We start from the raw sequence: 14,870 nt of genomic DNA, 5'->3' as shown, positions 1-14,870 counted from the left end.
GTAGGTGTGTTCTTTGATAATGTATGAGATAGCATTGTAGTCGTTTTAATAGCCAGAAAAGTTGTTTGTTGTGTAAAGTGTCAGTTTGTCAGGTATTATGTTCCCTGTCTTGTCATTTGGTGCCTACAGTGATCTAGAGATAAATGTCATGTTAATGACATCCCCAATCCATTAAAACATAGAGGGCTTAAATACCAAGTGCCATGCTGTCAAATATATATATATATATATATATATATATATATATATATATATATATATGTGTGTGTGTGTGTGTGTTTATTAAGCACTTTGTGATATTCAGTTATGAAAGGCGCTATATACAATTAAGAACATTACTATTATTATTATATCATTACATATAAAATGGTCTTTACAATTAATTACTTTGACAGAGACACCTAAATACCACCTCTAAGCTTGGAAACATAATCCTGTGCTTACCATAACTTCAAAGAATACTAATGCGATATTAAACTGGTTCCAAAATTAAGCTCTAAGCCATTGCTAGAAAATATGGTGATATGGGTGCTATTCTTTGTGTAATAAGACTGTTTCACACTGTATCATGGCCAATGCTCCAGTTTAGCTGATACTGAAAGGCAAGTTCTATCCTTGTACCGCCCACACTTGGTGGCATAACTAGGCCCAGTCAGTTCGTAGTGAAGGATACTCTGCCCTGGTGCTGACTGCTTGCATGAGCCTTCTATGTCGGAAGTGTCTTTAATGTCATCGTTTTTATTGTTACAGAGGCTGGTGCTAATGAACATGCCAGTAGATGAAGATATGTCTGTACATTTCACATCCACCTTGATGGCACTGATTAGGACCGCACTGGAGATCAAAATAGCCAGAGGTGAGATAAGAGCCCTTAAGTGTGGATATCATCATCACTATGTTTCGGATACATTCAGTTCACTCCGACTGTGCGTATCGCAGCTCTGCGGGAAGAGCTTGGAATTGGTGCAATATATGCTGCTGTCCGAAGCAGAAAGCGGAACATAATGTGGAGAACAGAGTGTTTCTAATCTGTTCACAATTCCAGACACACCCTTTTTAGTAGCAAGACCCGGATCTGAGGGGCTGCCATTACCCCAGTGAGGGTATCTTTAAGAGGAGTCTGTCATCTGTTCAGGAACAGGCAGATAACAGTAACAAAGGAGGAAGGTGAAGAAGAACCAATAGTATCCTGCTCTTCTTACGTCAGTCTGAACAGCACAGCACTTTTTGAGTGCAAATGTTCAGCTGGTAAATTTCCCTTGGTATTGTGTTTAAAATTGGATATCAGGATATTTTTACAGTATAACCATTACCAGGTTAGGCTAGTATGATCATATATACTTGTTACTTGCTAACCAAGCCCTTTTGCATGTGAACGGTATATTACAAACACATTAACTGTTCTGCACAATGCATTGTCCCTATGTGCTCTTCCCAGGTGGGGAGGACAGACAGCAGATGGACTCCGAGCTGCAGAAGGAGATCAGTGTGATCTGGCCTCATCTTTCCCAGAAGATGCTGGATGTCCTGGTGCCCATACACAAGGGTGAGTGGCACAGAGGACGGTCCATTTGCACATGTGATCTGCCAGCAGTATCATAGTAAAAGTAACATTAAAACTGATCCTATTTAAGTCAATAGATCTACGAAGTAGAGTTAAAGACTGACTCTCGAGTGGCACATCTGGTAAAATAGTATTGCTACAGTGCAGGGTGTGTCCTATAGGTTAGCTGGCCTTCAATCCAGGTTTTGCAAATATCAGCTTTGACCGGGAGTTCCTATGGTGGCTGGTCACAATTAGCTGAGTATAGGAAAGAATGCAGTTGGGGAAACTGTCTTCGATGCACAATAGGGCTACTTCCTTTTGCACCAATTAGCCATAAGTTAAGTAATTGTCAATACCAAACTGCAGCGAGCAATGGGGGAAATAATTACAAATACTACATGAAAAATATTCAAATATGTTATACATATGTTATACATTCCGATATATGTACTGTGTTTTCGAATAACTTTAGTTCCTTTCCTCCACCAACGGCATCATGATTCAAAGGATGTTTTGCAATGGTATCATGAACAGAATTTGATTACAAAATTGAGAGCAAATGTGTTTGTGAAAAAAACCTGTTTCAGCCAGCCACATGACAATTGGAAAGATCTACGCCGCCATGATGATCATGGACTACTACAAGACCAGCAAGGCTAAGAAACAGAAACAGCAGCTGGAAGAGCAGGTAGGAGATTAAAAAATAAATGCTAAAAAAAATGTAAAGTGAGTAGCCAACTCTGCACCTTATATTAATTCTGAGTTTTTTTGCTAGGGGACTTAAACTGGGATATGACTAATCCTACAGATGATGTTTCACTTGCGGCTGGATTAATTAAATTCCTCTCATATTGTAACAGAGCCCACTAGCTATCTCATGAAGTCTCCCGAGACAGCAACTCTCCTCGATGTTATTCTTACTAACACCCCTTCAAAATATCGGCCTGCTGTATTCTGCCAAGATCTGAGTGATCAGTTTTATTGCGTGCATATGGAGTGGACATTAAGAAAATCGCCCTCCCACGATTATATTTAAAACATAACTTGAGACATTTAATGAACAGATAATTTTACATGATTTTAGTTTCAGTGAAATGGAACAGAATTCGTTTGATCCCAACTGTAGAAGATGCTTGGGCTTTTTTTTAGAGATACTTTTAGTTTTTTTGTATTATTAAACATGCTTCAGTGAAGTTCAGAAAAGAAAAATCCTCTTTGTCCCTCGTTTGGTTCTGAGTTCTGATTTTGTTCAGAAAAATAAATCTAGCTTGGCATATTGCCAGGACTACCAATTCACAGATAGACTGGCTTTCTTTTAGACAAATGTACTCAGGCCATAAGAAAGGTAAAAGTTGATTTATATAAACAACAGGTTCTCATCTTGTGGGTCAGATCCTAAAATAATTTGGAAAACTGTTAATTCTTTATAGAATAAATCCTCTCAGTTACCTACTGCTGTTATCTTGGTGTTTGTGCCTTTGTTTTTCTTTTCACTGTATTTCTGAGGCTGAAGTGCTGGAAGAGCTACTTACACTTGACCCCAAAAGTCAACTGCAGCTCATTTTATTTCTGGTCCTTTATCATATCTGTTTAATCTTTCTATTCAGACAGCAGTGTTTCCTTTGGCATGGAAACCGATCAATTCAGAACTGCTAAGGGCCAATTTCTAGTCTGCCTTGTTTATCTAAAGTCATGGAAAAAATGGTAAACAAACAGGTAATTAATTTTGTAGACTCGAAGAATATCCTTTCAGATTCGCAGTCTGGCCTTCATTAAGGATATTGGTGTATTACAGCTACCTTGAAAGTACTGATTAATATAATAGCTGCACTTGACAACAAACAAGTTTGTGCAGCTGTTTTTATAGATTTAGCAAAGGCTTTTGACACTGTTGATCATTTTATTCTTTTTATTTATGACATTGGTTTTACCAAGGAATGTCTTGCCTGGTTTTTAAGTTATTTAACCAATTGTGTTCAGTGCGTTAAATTGGATAGATTTGTTTTTCTGAACCTCTTACTGTTACAATGGGAGTGCCTTAGGGCTCTGTTTTGGGCCCAAACCTTTTCTCTATTTATATAAATAATATGGCACGTTTAATAGGCAGCTCTTTTATCCATCTTTACACTGATGACACCATTTTATACTCAATAGGTCCTTCCATCACTAATGTAATGCACAATTTGCAGCTTAGTTTTGATGATGTTCAACAGGCATTTTGTGATTCTCATCTTTTATTGAAGTCGAATAAAACAAACTTATGCTGTTCAATAGAAAGAAATCTAGTGATGCCAATACTCACAAGTTTGGAACATGTGCTGGGTTTGTGATAGAGCTTCTTATAAGTATCTTGGAATCTGGTTGGACTGTGAACTTACTTTTAAGTTTCACATGCATTTTTTACAAGTTAAGTTAAGTGGTTAAGTGGTTCTTATATTGTAATAGGAACTGCTTTACTCATTCAACTAAACTCACTTTAGTTCAAATGACTGTCCTCCCAATTCTTGACTATGGTGATGTAATTTATAAAATGGCTTCAAAGGTGTTCTTGGAAGGTTAGATGTCCTTTACCATTCTGCCATTAGATTTGTGACTGGTGCTTCATTTAACACATCACTGTGAACTTTACTCGCTGATTAACTGTCCTTCTGTGCACACAAAACGCTTTATTCACTGGCACCAATTAATGTATAAAATAATGTCATACGGAGCTCCTAATGACTTGTTTACTCTGCTGAATATTTGTGACTCATCTTATAATTTGCAATCATGTGTCTTTGTCAAGTTGGTGGTACCGAAGGTCCATACTGTCTTTTGCCGCAACTCCTCTCAGAGTTACAAAATAGTCTGAAACTAGACAGCTTCATTTCAATCAATATGTTTAAGCATAAATTGGAGGCCCTACTCATTATTATTTGTGCTTGCTGACATATTTTTTATTTTATTTGTGTTGACTTGTGGTTGATTTTCTTGCTTGTGTAACATGTGCATGAATGATGCTTGCCTCTTGGCCAGGTCCTCATTGTATAAGAGAATTGGATCTCCATTGACTAACCTGGATAAATAGAGGTTAAATAAATTAATAAACTGTACATTTACAATATATGGAATTTTCTCAAAAGTACTTAAAACTGTTAATTCTCCATTGTCAGAAATTGGATGATAAATTAAAGTCGAAGTGTGCATGGTTTTTGAAAATGTGTGTTTATGTGATGGTAATAGATGATACTAATGGAAACTTCTTCCACCTTTCCTGGAAACCGTTAGCATGGTTTTTAGTAATGGAATTGATTTTCGGAAAACCTCCATTTCCAATATAGTCAATTTTCAGAAAATGCCACCCAGTTTCAATAGTACTATGAAAATCAAAACATTTGACATGTAATACACTTTTACAAATGTATATTAGGATGTGCAAACTGACCTTAATTTCTTCCATTGTCTTTTCCAGGCAACTAATGGTCTGATTCCATTTTCATCAAACATTAGATTTTAGAAAATATGATCCCATTACCCCAAATAACACGTCTGAATGAATGGTAATGAAAATGCTTCTGCTCTCTTTCAGAAAAACGCACCGATGTTTCAGCGTATGGATGCATCATCCCTTCCACAGGAGATCCTAGCCAGTGCCAAAGCCCTTCCATTCCTCCAGCAAAGTACAGGCTCAGGGCTGTAAGTGTTGGTGATGTGGTGAAGCTGGCTTGTTAGCCCTATTCCAGAGTCTTTTAATCACACTATGTTTAAAGAATACACAAGAATACATAATTTCTTTACCCTGGAAAAACAGATTAGGATTGTTTGGGTGTGCAATACATTTTATTTCACCATCTGGTCTTTAAATACTGCATGTGTTAAATAGGTAAGGGGGCTGATAAATGATGTGGACTGACATACAGTACACCATTAGTTGTTGGGATACTTCACATAGGACAGGTCTGTGGTACATACAGACAGGTGACAAATTAAAGGAAAAACCTGAATAAATGAGTGGAGGAACATAACAAATGCAGATGCCTCCAAACAGGTGTACTGCATGATACAATTAAGCAATTAACATCCTATTATGCTCTGTGGCATGTATAAAAATGCTGAGCAGGCCCAGTTGACCTCAATTATAGATCAAGATGACAAGAGGAAATGATCTAAGTGACTTTGAAAGAGGAGGTCATTATTGGGGCATGAATGGCAGGAGCTTCAAAGACTGCACAACTGGCTAGTGTTCTCGACGTGTATGTGTGGTGCCACCAAGAGAACGGTACAGGGCTGACTGCTGTACCCCTATAGTGAGGGGGTCCGGAGGCTCTGTTATGCTGTGGGGGGCATTTTCCTGGCATGGTTTGGGTCCACTTGTCCCCTTGCAGGGAAGGGTCACTGCAAATCATTACAATGTTATTCTTAGTGATCACCTTTATCCTATGGTGAAACATTTCTATCCTGATGGGAGTGATCTCTTCCAGGATGACAATGCCCCCATCCACAGGGCACGAGGGGTCACTGGATGGTTTGATGAGTATGAAAATGATGTGAATCATATACTATGGCCTTCGCAGTCACCAGAGCTCAACCCAATTGAACACCTATGGGAGTTTTTTTACCGACGTGTTAGACAGCGCTCTCCACCACCATCATCATAAGATGTTTATTTGGTGATAAAATAATCTAGAGATACAGAGGATCCCTGGACTCAGCAAAGGTTCTGAGCCCTGAGTAAAACAGGTGTTGTCATTTATAGGTCGAGAAAAAGTCCATATATGGGATTAATTGGAATAAACAATGAATATTCATTAAATGCTCATCAATATGCAAGTTTTACAGATTATAGTGAGGACTGCAAATTCAACAGTGTAGGTAGTGAGTAAATATGGCCAGGTCAGGCCCATTTGGTAAAATTCCACCACATCTGTGACCTTGTGGACGACAGGAAGCTTATCAGATTAAATGTTTACCCCATTCCCTAAAGAATTCAAGTGTCATTAAATGTTTTGGGAATCGAGCATCTCTATCGGCTACAAACTTCTCAAAGCACTGAATGAAAGGCAGATGCACACAGCCCTGTATGAGCCAGATTGAATGATGTGGATAAATTCAATATAGTTGCAGATCAATACCACACACTGGCGAGTTTGCTGTGCAGGGTACATGTTTGAGAGATGCTGTTTATCACTTACAGGACCAGAGGTGGCTTTGTGGCCCTGAGCCCCATCTCCCCTCAGGAGATGTTCATCCGGCCCAGGTCTCCAAGCATGGAAGCCAAAGACGACTACCATGAACACCAGTCCCTGGTAAGCGAGTACGTATAGGACATATCCTGTAGAGTAAGGTTCTCCAACTCTGGTTCTGCAGAGACCGATATCTTTGGAATTTATGGAGGAAGGATTGTATGGACCTGATTTAAGCCAACAATTCTTCTGATGTTATACATCACTGGAAACTCAGCTGCAAACAAAACCAGATGTGCTCTGGTTCTACAGGACCAGGACTGGAGATCCTTGCTGTAAAACATTAAGTTAATATTTGTCTGGGTATACTTACATCTTCAGTGTTATACTACTGAAAGAAATTGTAAAACTGGAGTATGTCATTGCTCAGTCAAAGATATCCTCTTCTGGCAAGAATTGTGTAAAAAGTCCACTTACGTGTCGAATCAGACATACCTGAGATGTACTTAATGTAAGTATGAGTGAGGTGTTTGATATAATAAATTGATACCACATAGATATTTAAAGGATTTTTAGAATTGTTTAATTATCAGAAAATGTAGCCTTGTAAGCTAAAGTTTTAGCGATGCATTGCTTCCAGAAAATAAAGCCCATAAAAAGATACATTTTTGTGAAACTTGAAGGGGTTGTGTAGCCCCATTTAACTACAGTAATCTCAGGAGAGATTAGTCTTATTCACTGCACATTTCCTAAAGCTGCTGATTTGCTATCTGAAAAAAAAGCAACCTTGTAGTTGACAAGGCCCTTTATTTGCATGAAAATGTATAATCATTCCTACTGACTTCAGTGTCATTCTCAAGAATTGAAATAATCAATAGCAGTCTATAGTTGTCGATCAGTAAAGAATACTTTGCTTATTAGTCAAGCAACAGTGGCTTTCCACCTGAGAATATCCACTGCTCTGTGTGCATTCCTCACTTGTCTCTCCTATTGCCGTTTATGTAACTGAATATCAGTGAACACTGTTTGTTTCTGCAACAATCTGACAGTGACCATAACAGTATGCAGTATACTGACGTCAACCTTCATTGTTTCATTGTGAAAGAAGTGTATGTAATTCCTACCCATGGAAATGTTTTTATTGGTGGGGGGGACTACATACCTAAAAGCACAAACCAAAAACCAAAAAAAGTGCACCGATTCTCATTTTTCATCAATACGTACCACAGTCTGTATGCATGGTGGTTTCCATGAAGTTCACCAGCAGGTATCTCCATCCTGTGGGGTTTGGCTTTGCTGCTGTTCTACATTGTCCATGAGAATCGAAGAGCGCTGTCACCAAGATGTTAAAGGCCAGCTATTCCAGTTAACTCTTTGCCATCACTGTCTCTGCTCTCCCTTCACTGTGGCTGTCTTGTCCTCCCATTCCACTGATTATTTTCCATTCGTTCGATTTCCTCTAGCGTCGTTGGGCTTCTACATACGTCTTGTGTTCCTTTGCAACCAGATTCAAAGTTTTTATAGAGCAGCTTTTCAGGCAGGGAAGTCCTCTTATCTGCCTACTTGAGAGAACAGTTAGAACTCCTCCACCCGAGTGTACTTTCTTGAATAGCCTTGTGGGGAAAAAAATGTTTTTGATAAGAGAAAAGCAAAGGCCTCAGCCTCAGAATTCATTATTATAACATCATTGCATATTGTAATCAAATTGGCTGGTCTCACTGCGATGGCTGCATTCTCTACCAGGCACCTCTAGCTCATGGTCCACAACTCTTTCTTTTCTCCGTCTGACATACAGAGGTCGTGCACATTGTGTCTCTTAAGCTGTGGGTCCTTGCGAAATAATAGAAGGTCTAACTGGAAGCGATTAAGCCTACAGCTGCAACCTCCAAGGGTCATATAAAATGCACTTGGAATTCAGGATGTATAAACCTATTTGAGGCCTGTAGGTGTACAGCTAGGGAAGTAATAATCCTGCAAGGTGAAAACCACAGATAAGTATGGTGACAAAATAGAGATCATGGGTGGGTTGAAGGCCAGAAAGTTTGGTGAAACTCCAAGAATCCTGACCCAACCTTTTGGCAACATTGTCCAGCAGGCTGAGTTGGAAGTTGTGAATGTTGCGTCTTAGCAGTGTTCTTTGTCTAGCTTGCGGTTACCAAACCACAACCAGGCTCCCGATGTGGTTCATATTTTCTATCCAGGAACATATTCAGCCCTGTACACTTTAACTTGATTTTCCTTTGGAACATCACATGGGAGCCTCATAGAACGATTGCCTATATCTGCTTTACAGAGTGGCTTGTGAATTAAGTCCTCATTTTATTCTGGTGGTCCAGAGTAGAAACATATTTCTTGGTGCTGGGCATGTGTTCCCAGGTGGGGAATGTCTTTGGAGGTTGTCCCCGCAGTGTCCTGTTCATGCCAAGCTGCCCTGTTTCCTCCCATTTCCTCACTTAGTTCTTCACCGTTTCTGCTTTCCCTCCTTTGCTTATGCAGGCATGGCTCGCTGGAACGCCAGCATCCCAATCCATCCATCTTCGGGTTTTTGCCTCCCATTTTAGTCCTCCAGGCCTATATTCATTTGCTCATGCTGCATTTGACCCTTGCTGGGCACTGCAAGTACTGCTGTCGATTTCACAAGAGCTTAAGGAATCCAGTTTTCTTCAAAGCCGCTTTGCTCAGGCCCTGCCACTGCCTCTGTGTGCAGAGGGATTCCTCCTCCAGTTTCCTCCTCAAACCAGATGGAAAACATTGGAACATCAGTGCATATGGAAGACACCAACAAATACCTTACTGGGAAGCCTGTCTTGCATTAGCTAGCTACTCCTGCATGTGGGCACATCCCTGTGCTGTCTTTTGACCCAACGCATGGAGGAAAGACTGGCCTTTTCCACCAGCTCTGAAAGCAAAGTGGGGAATACGTCAGCATACTGCAGTCTGATTGTGATGGCTGTCTCTTTGCAGAGCAAGAAGGGTTACTTCTGGTAACCCCCGACATTGCTCTACCAAGTGTTTCTCAGCAACTGTTGTGTTTTCTCCCTCTTTCTCTGATATGTAGGTGCCGGAGCGCAAAGAGTTTAATCGCCTCCTTTGCCCCACTAACAGGCAGTGTGTTCCCCTTGAGGTGCCCGGGCGGGCCGTGTCAATGCGAGCCTCCTCTATGCCTCGACTGGCAGTAGAACCACAGGTACCGCCTCTATGTTCTCTTGACACTGTAGTGGTTTGGGGGCCCATTGGCAAGCCAGGAGGTGCAAGAAACTTCTAGAGAATTGTGCAGTGGGGCAGGTTTTGCCCCTTTTTTTCATGTGGTTGCATGAACTAGTTTTATTGGCATGGAGCTCCGAGTGAGGATTTCAAAGCACAATGTCGATTAGGAATTTTCCTCTTCCAATCTATTACTGTCTTACTTCACCCCCCCAACAGGGCAGGATGCACGTCACTTTCTATTTTAACAATGTGGTAAACTGAACGCCAGTGCTCATATGTGCCCCAGATAAAAATACAAGTTTCGTTTGAGGGAAGGAACCGATATTGAGGTCTCTAAGTGTGTTCAAATGTCATTATTACAGCACAACGTGTATTAGTAGAAAAGACTTAGCCGTATATGATGAATAGGGTATTTTGTGTGGGAGTTGTTTGTTTTTGATCTCATAATCCTTGAAAGAACATGCTCACAAAGTACCTACCAAACAGCAGATTCCTATACACTGTGGCAAAAGTTCATCCCATCCTTGGTTCTAATCCTGTTTTGTGTTTTATTTTATTTTTTCTGTTCAGAATCTTTATTTGTGAATCAGTTCATTATACGATTACAAATTTCAGCTACGATTCTCAATTTAGTTTGATGCAAAATATCACAGGTAGAGAAATGACAAGCATAGCATTTCCTAGTACATCCCTATGAAGTACATGGACATTGATTTTAGGTGTCTGTACTCAGATCCAGTCACCACATTAGGAATCAATTGCATCTTGTTATTGAACAAGTATCAACAATGAAGAAACATAAAAAGACATAGACAACTCCAAGTGAAATCTGTGAGTAGCTCAGTGGAAATATAGTGGAAATATTTATTCAATTCAGCACTCCTTTTCATAGTTGCTTGTTTTTCCAGTAAGAAAGTTTGATACACCAGGTGCTAATCTTAATATGAGTCGGGTCTTCCTGTTATGATGAGTGGATACCCTGTTGGTATTAACAATGCCCGCTCCAGATGCAGTGTGCCAGGACCAAGCTAAAGCAATGATTGCACTCTTTAATATAGATTAAAAGCCCTAGTTCAAGGAGAAGGAATTAGGATTACAGTTCATAATTCCAAATAATAAATGCATCTCCCTGGGGTGGAAGATGGTACCGTGCTGTGTAATAGGCTTGCTCCCCTGTGCCACAGGTCACGACCGACAGCAGTCCAATGAAGCGCTCCTTCTCCACCATCGGGGACCAGCGCATCAACGGCCTGTGGCTGGACGAGTATTCCCTGGAGAGAGTGAGCCCCGACCGGCTGTACCGACCGAGACAACGGAGCTACAGGGGCGCTGGTCAGTCAGACTTCAAGCAGAATAACAAGAGATAGTTGGAGGGGGCATTTTCCCCTTCTGGGCAAAGTCCCCATCTAATCCATGTGTTACAGAGTGGGGAAAAAAGGAGGGGTGTATTCTAACACTAGTCTTCTCACAGTCACTACACTACTTCAACTCAGCCCTCAACCTGCTTCTCCAAAACTGCGGCAAAGACCGAAATTGATGTTGTTGCTTTTCTTTGTTGGTTCATTTGCATTTTTTTTTTCTTTTTCAAATATTCCTGAAAACAGGACTTTGCTGCTTTAGGGAACACAACTTGGATTTTCTCTTTTTATGCAATGTCTGTGTAACTACTGCTAGTGTCATACATCTTAGGCGTTTGACTCTTTGATGGAATTTGCCTTCCACTTAAGGCGTACCCACATTGTACATGATCTGGGTGCCTCGGCTCAGGGGTTTTTACTCCTGGGGGCTGGGACTCAATTTGTCAAAGACTGTACATGAACACCTGCAAAAACAGTGTGACGGGATTCTTTGAAAGTCATATATTTTGGAAGCTGCAAAAAGTACTGAAAGGTAATCGGGATGATTTATCTGTGTTTTAAAATATTGCCTCAGTGTATATTACTTGACTGGCTTGGTGTGAGAATGCCATTTGTCACTTTGATGAGATATCAAAACCATGAAAAGACCAACCTCACCAAAACTGTATTTGTTACTTCTTATTTAGCTTATGCTTGCAGATTTTTTTATACATTTTTTGCCAGATGCTTTATATTTGCCTTGATGCACATTATTTGTAGATGATTTAATCGCGTGTTTTCTCAGAAGAAAACATTGATAGTCTGACTCACCCCATCCTTTCAACATCAGGGATTTTCAGCTTTTGTGTCTGGGTACTTTTCTGTTGTTGTTGGGTTTTTTTTCTCCGAAGACTAAATCTTTTATGGTATGAAGATTCATTACACTTCTGCAGTAAATGCAAGTTAAAACACAAGAACAAGTGTAAAAAAATAAGAAGAATAAACATGTATTTTGAAATGTTCATGTAATAAGCTATTGTTTTACTACTTTGCCAAATGTTTTGATCTCTGTGGAGTATATGAACTAAATTTGCTTCACTCTGTACTGGACATATTTCAGGCATGGACACAAAAAAAGAAAAGAAAAATGCAAAACTGCAGGAGCTTTGCAGAGTTTTTTTGTCCCTTTCAAAATAATAAAGCTGTTTAATGTGACTTTATAACTTATTCAGTTACACATGAACTTTTTTGTGGTTGTAGTTATTGTTGTTCAGTTCTTCGTTAGATACCAGTCTCTGTGAGGATCAGGGTTTTCTCTCCCTCAATTCAATTGTGCTAATTTGTTTTATAAAATGGTTCCCGAATATTTGTCCCTTCCAACAACGTACGGCTTGATCATCAGTGTGCTTTTATGGAACCTCAGGTTTAAAATCGGACCACCGGCCGGGGGGGGAAAGGGAGCGGGGCCGGTCCAAGGAGCGCCGTCACCTGCTGTCGCCCGACGTGTCCCGCTGCAACTCGGAGGAGCGCAGCCAGCACCAGTCCCGGGAGAGAGAGCAGTCCAGGTCCCCGAGTGAGGGCCGGGCACATACCCCCCACAGACAGGTGGGCACCCCTCACTGTTCCTTCTGCAACGCCCCTGAATATCAGCTACTCAATCCTATATATTCAGGCACCAGCACATAAAACACTGTGAGGCATCTGAAGGAGTAGATCTGTATAGATGCCCTGGCTGACTCGTCTTGAGGCAATCACTCCTTTACCCAGTGAAGAGGGGTTTTTTTTGGTTGTTTTTTTCTTTTAAGATGATGTCAGCTTGAGATGGGTTAACCTACAAAATGCTGGTGCTTGACGTATCGTAAAACAAAGCAGCCCTTGATTGACATCCTCCCACAGTCGTGCTTTATTGTGGGACAGAATCTGTGTGTTTTCTGAGATCATAATATAGTGTGTCTGACAGATCCATTGAACAGTGACTGGCGGGACGTATGATTACAGCTGCCTCTTGGTTTGGTCTTTGTAAGAGAAAGCCTTTGCAAGTCACGCATCAGTTCTCTATATTGACTCCAACCACGGCACTCCAAACTGTGGTGCCGCACCCCGCCATAAAAAAAACGAATGCCAGGTCACCTGGAAGTGCCAAGCCTCCCATTTCAAATGATACCTGACTAGCAAAGCTCTCTATTGTAAAGGTAGAGCAAGAGGCAAATGTTATGCCTGTCCTAGATGACATTTTTCAGTGGCTCCATGTGGAAAGAGTTGATATTGTTGTACTGAAATACAATGATCATCATGTAGCTCACAGAAATAAGCCTTTGACGTTCCTCTAGAGAAAGGCAGGATTAGCCACCCTCTCCCCGTGTCTGTGCTTTTATGAAATGTTGCCGAACTTCTGAACCGTGCAGTCAATGCGGACCCCTTGTCGTCGCTCTTCCCCAGGGCACCAGCTTGGACAGCCCGGTCCCCTCCACCTCGGAGTCCAGCACCCCTCACCGTGGCCGGCGGCAGCTGCCCCAGACACCCTCCCGGCCTCGGCCCCACATCTCCTACTCTCCGCTGGTGTGCCGGGCCCACCCTTCCCCTCCGGCTGACGGGAGCAGCCCACGGACCCAAGAGGCGGAGAGCGGGGACGGGGCCTGGGGAGAGGGGGTGGCTTCGGGGGGTGGGAGCCACCGCTCCACACCGCACCGCTACATCTCTGAGCCCTACCTCCCCCTGCACGAGGACTACAACAGTCCAGACTCGGCGGGCCTGGAGGAGACGCTGACCTTTGAGGCGGCCGTGGCCACCAGCTTCGGACGCTCCAACACCATTAGCTCTGCCCCCCCGCTGCGGCACAGCTGGCAGGTGCCCAACGGCCACTTCCGCAACCGTCTCTCCCAGTCCAGCTCGGTGGCCGGCTGCGAGCTCTTCAGCGACACCGACGAAGATGACCACTGCTAGACGCTGAGGGGGTGACAACCAAGGAACACATTGAGAGATGGGGTGGGACATGGGGAGGTGGAGCTGGGGGACTCTGTTCAACAGTGGGGCGGGGGATTCCTCCCAGTCTCATTGTGTGTGTATCTGTGCCAAATGTAAAGATTTCCCAAAATATGGGGAGGGCTTCAGATCGCATGTATTTGTTTTTTTCTTTTGCTTTGTTGGTGGTTGGTTCAGGGGTTGGGTATTTCTTAACACCCTATCTTCACTTCACATCAACACCAAGCGTACTGGGGGTGTATTTCTGGGGACCCCACCTTCTCCTGCCCCTGTTTTGCACATACATATACTGCTGTCAAACATCCCACAAGAATATGGTTTCCTTCCTTTGAGAAAAGCTCAATCTTTATTCTGCAGCAGGAGTGTGGAGTAACTCTTCAGGATGGTGTAATGCTTTGAGGACTACAAGGAACCTCTCTAAAGGTAGATTGTATGTGTACATAACCCCAGACATTAACACCTCAGATTAGAATGCATGCAAGAGAGCTGAAAAAGGACTGAGCATGGGACTGAAAACTACATTGTCCCATGGCTTGAAAATCAAAAGAATCTGTGCTGGACAAATTAACCCTGCATTTTTAGATGCAAAGAGCGATTGAATGGGTAAATGGGAAAGACTCACAAAATAGCTAAATA

At 41.8% G+C, this 14,870-nt stretch overlaps 1 protein-coding gene across 1 annotated transcript in view; it reads left to right on the top strand.

Moving 5' to 3' along the window:
• Nucleotides 1-14,235, top strand: part of cacna1ea (calcium channel, voltage-dependent, R type, alpha 1E subunit a) — a 191,879-nt gene extending 177,644 nt beyond the window's left edge. Inside the window, exons 41-48 of the mRNA XM_066692001.1 lie at nt 751-856; nt 1,439-1,546; nt 2,134-2,234; nt 5,115-5,221; nt 6,720-6,831; nt 11,100-11,278; nt 12,671-12,857; nt 13,692-14,235. Of these exons, the coding sequence (XP_066548098.1) occupies nt 751-856; nt 1,439-1,546; nt 2,134-2,234; nt 5,115-5,221; nt 6,720-6,831; nt 11,100-11,278; nt 12,671-12,857; nt 13,692-14,195 (1,404 nt within the window). The 3' untranslated portion in view covers nt 14,196-14,235. The remainder of the gene's footprint in view (nt 1-750; nt 857-1,438; nt 1,547-2,133; nt 2,235-5,114; nt 5,222-6,719; nt 6,832-11,099; nt 11,279-12,670; nt 12,858-13,691) is intronic.
• Nucleotides 14,236-14,870: the final 635 nt, after the last annotated feature.

The sequence above is a fragment of the Amia ocellicauda genome, chromosome 19, assembly GCF_036373705.1.
Source record: "Amia ocellicauda isolate fAmiCal2 chromosome 19, fAmiCal2.hap1, whole genome shotgun sequence".
In the NCBI taxonomy this organism is placed as follows: domain Eukaryota; kingdom Metazoa; phylum Chordata; class Actinopteri; order Amiiformes; family Amiidae; genus Amia; species Amia ocellicauda.
Note: the sequence above shows the minus strand (reverse complement) of the source record. Positions and strands in the feature narration are given on the sequence as shown.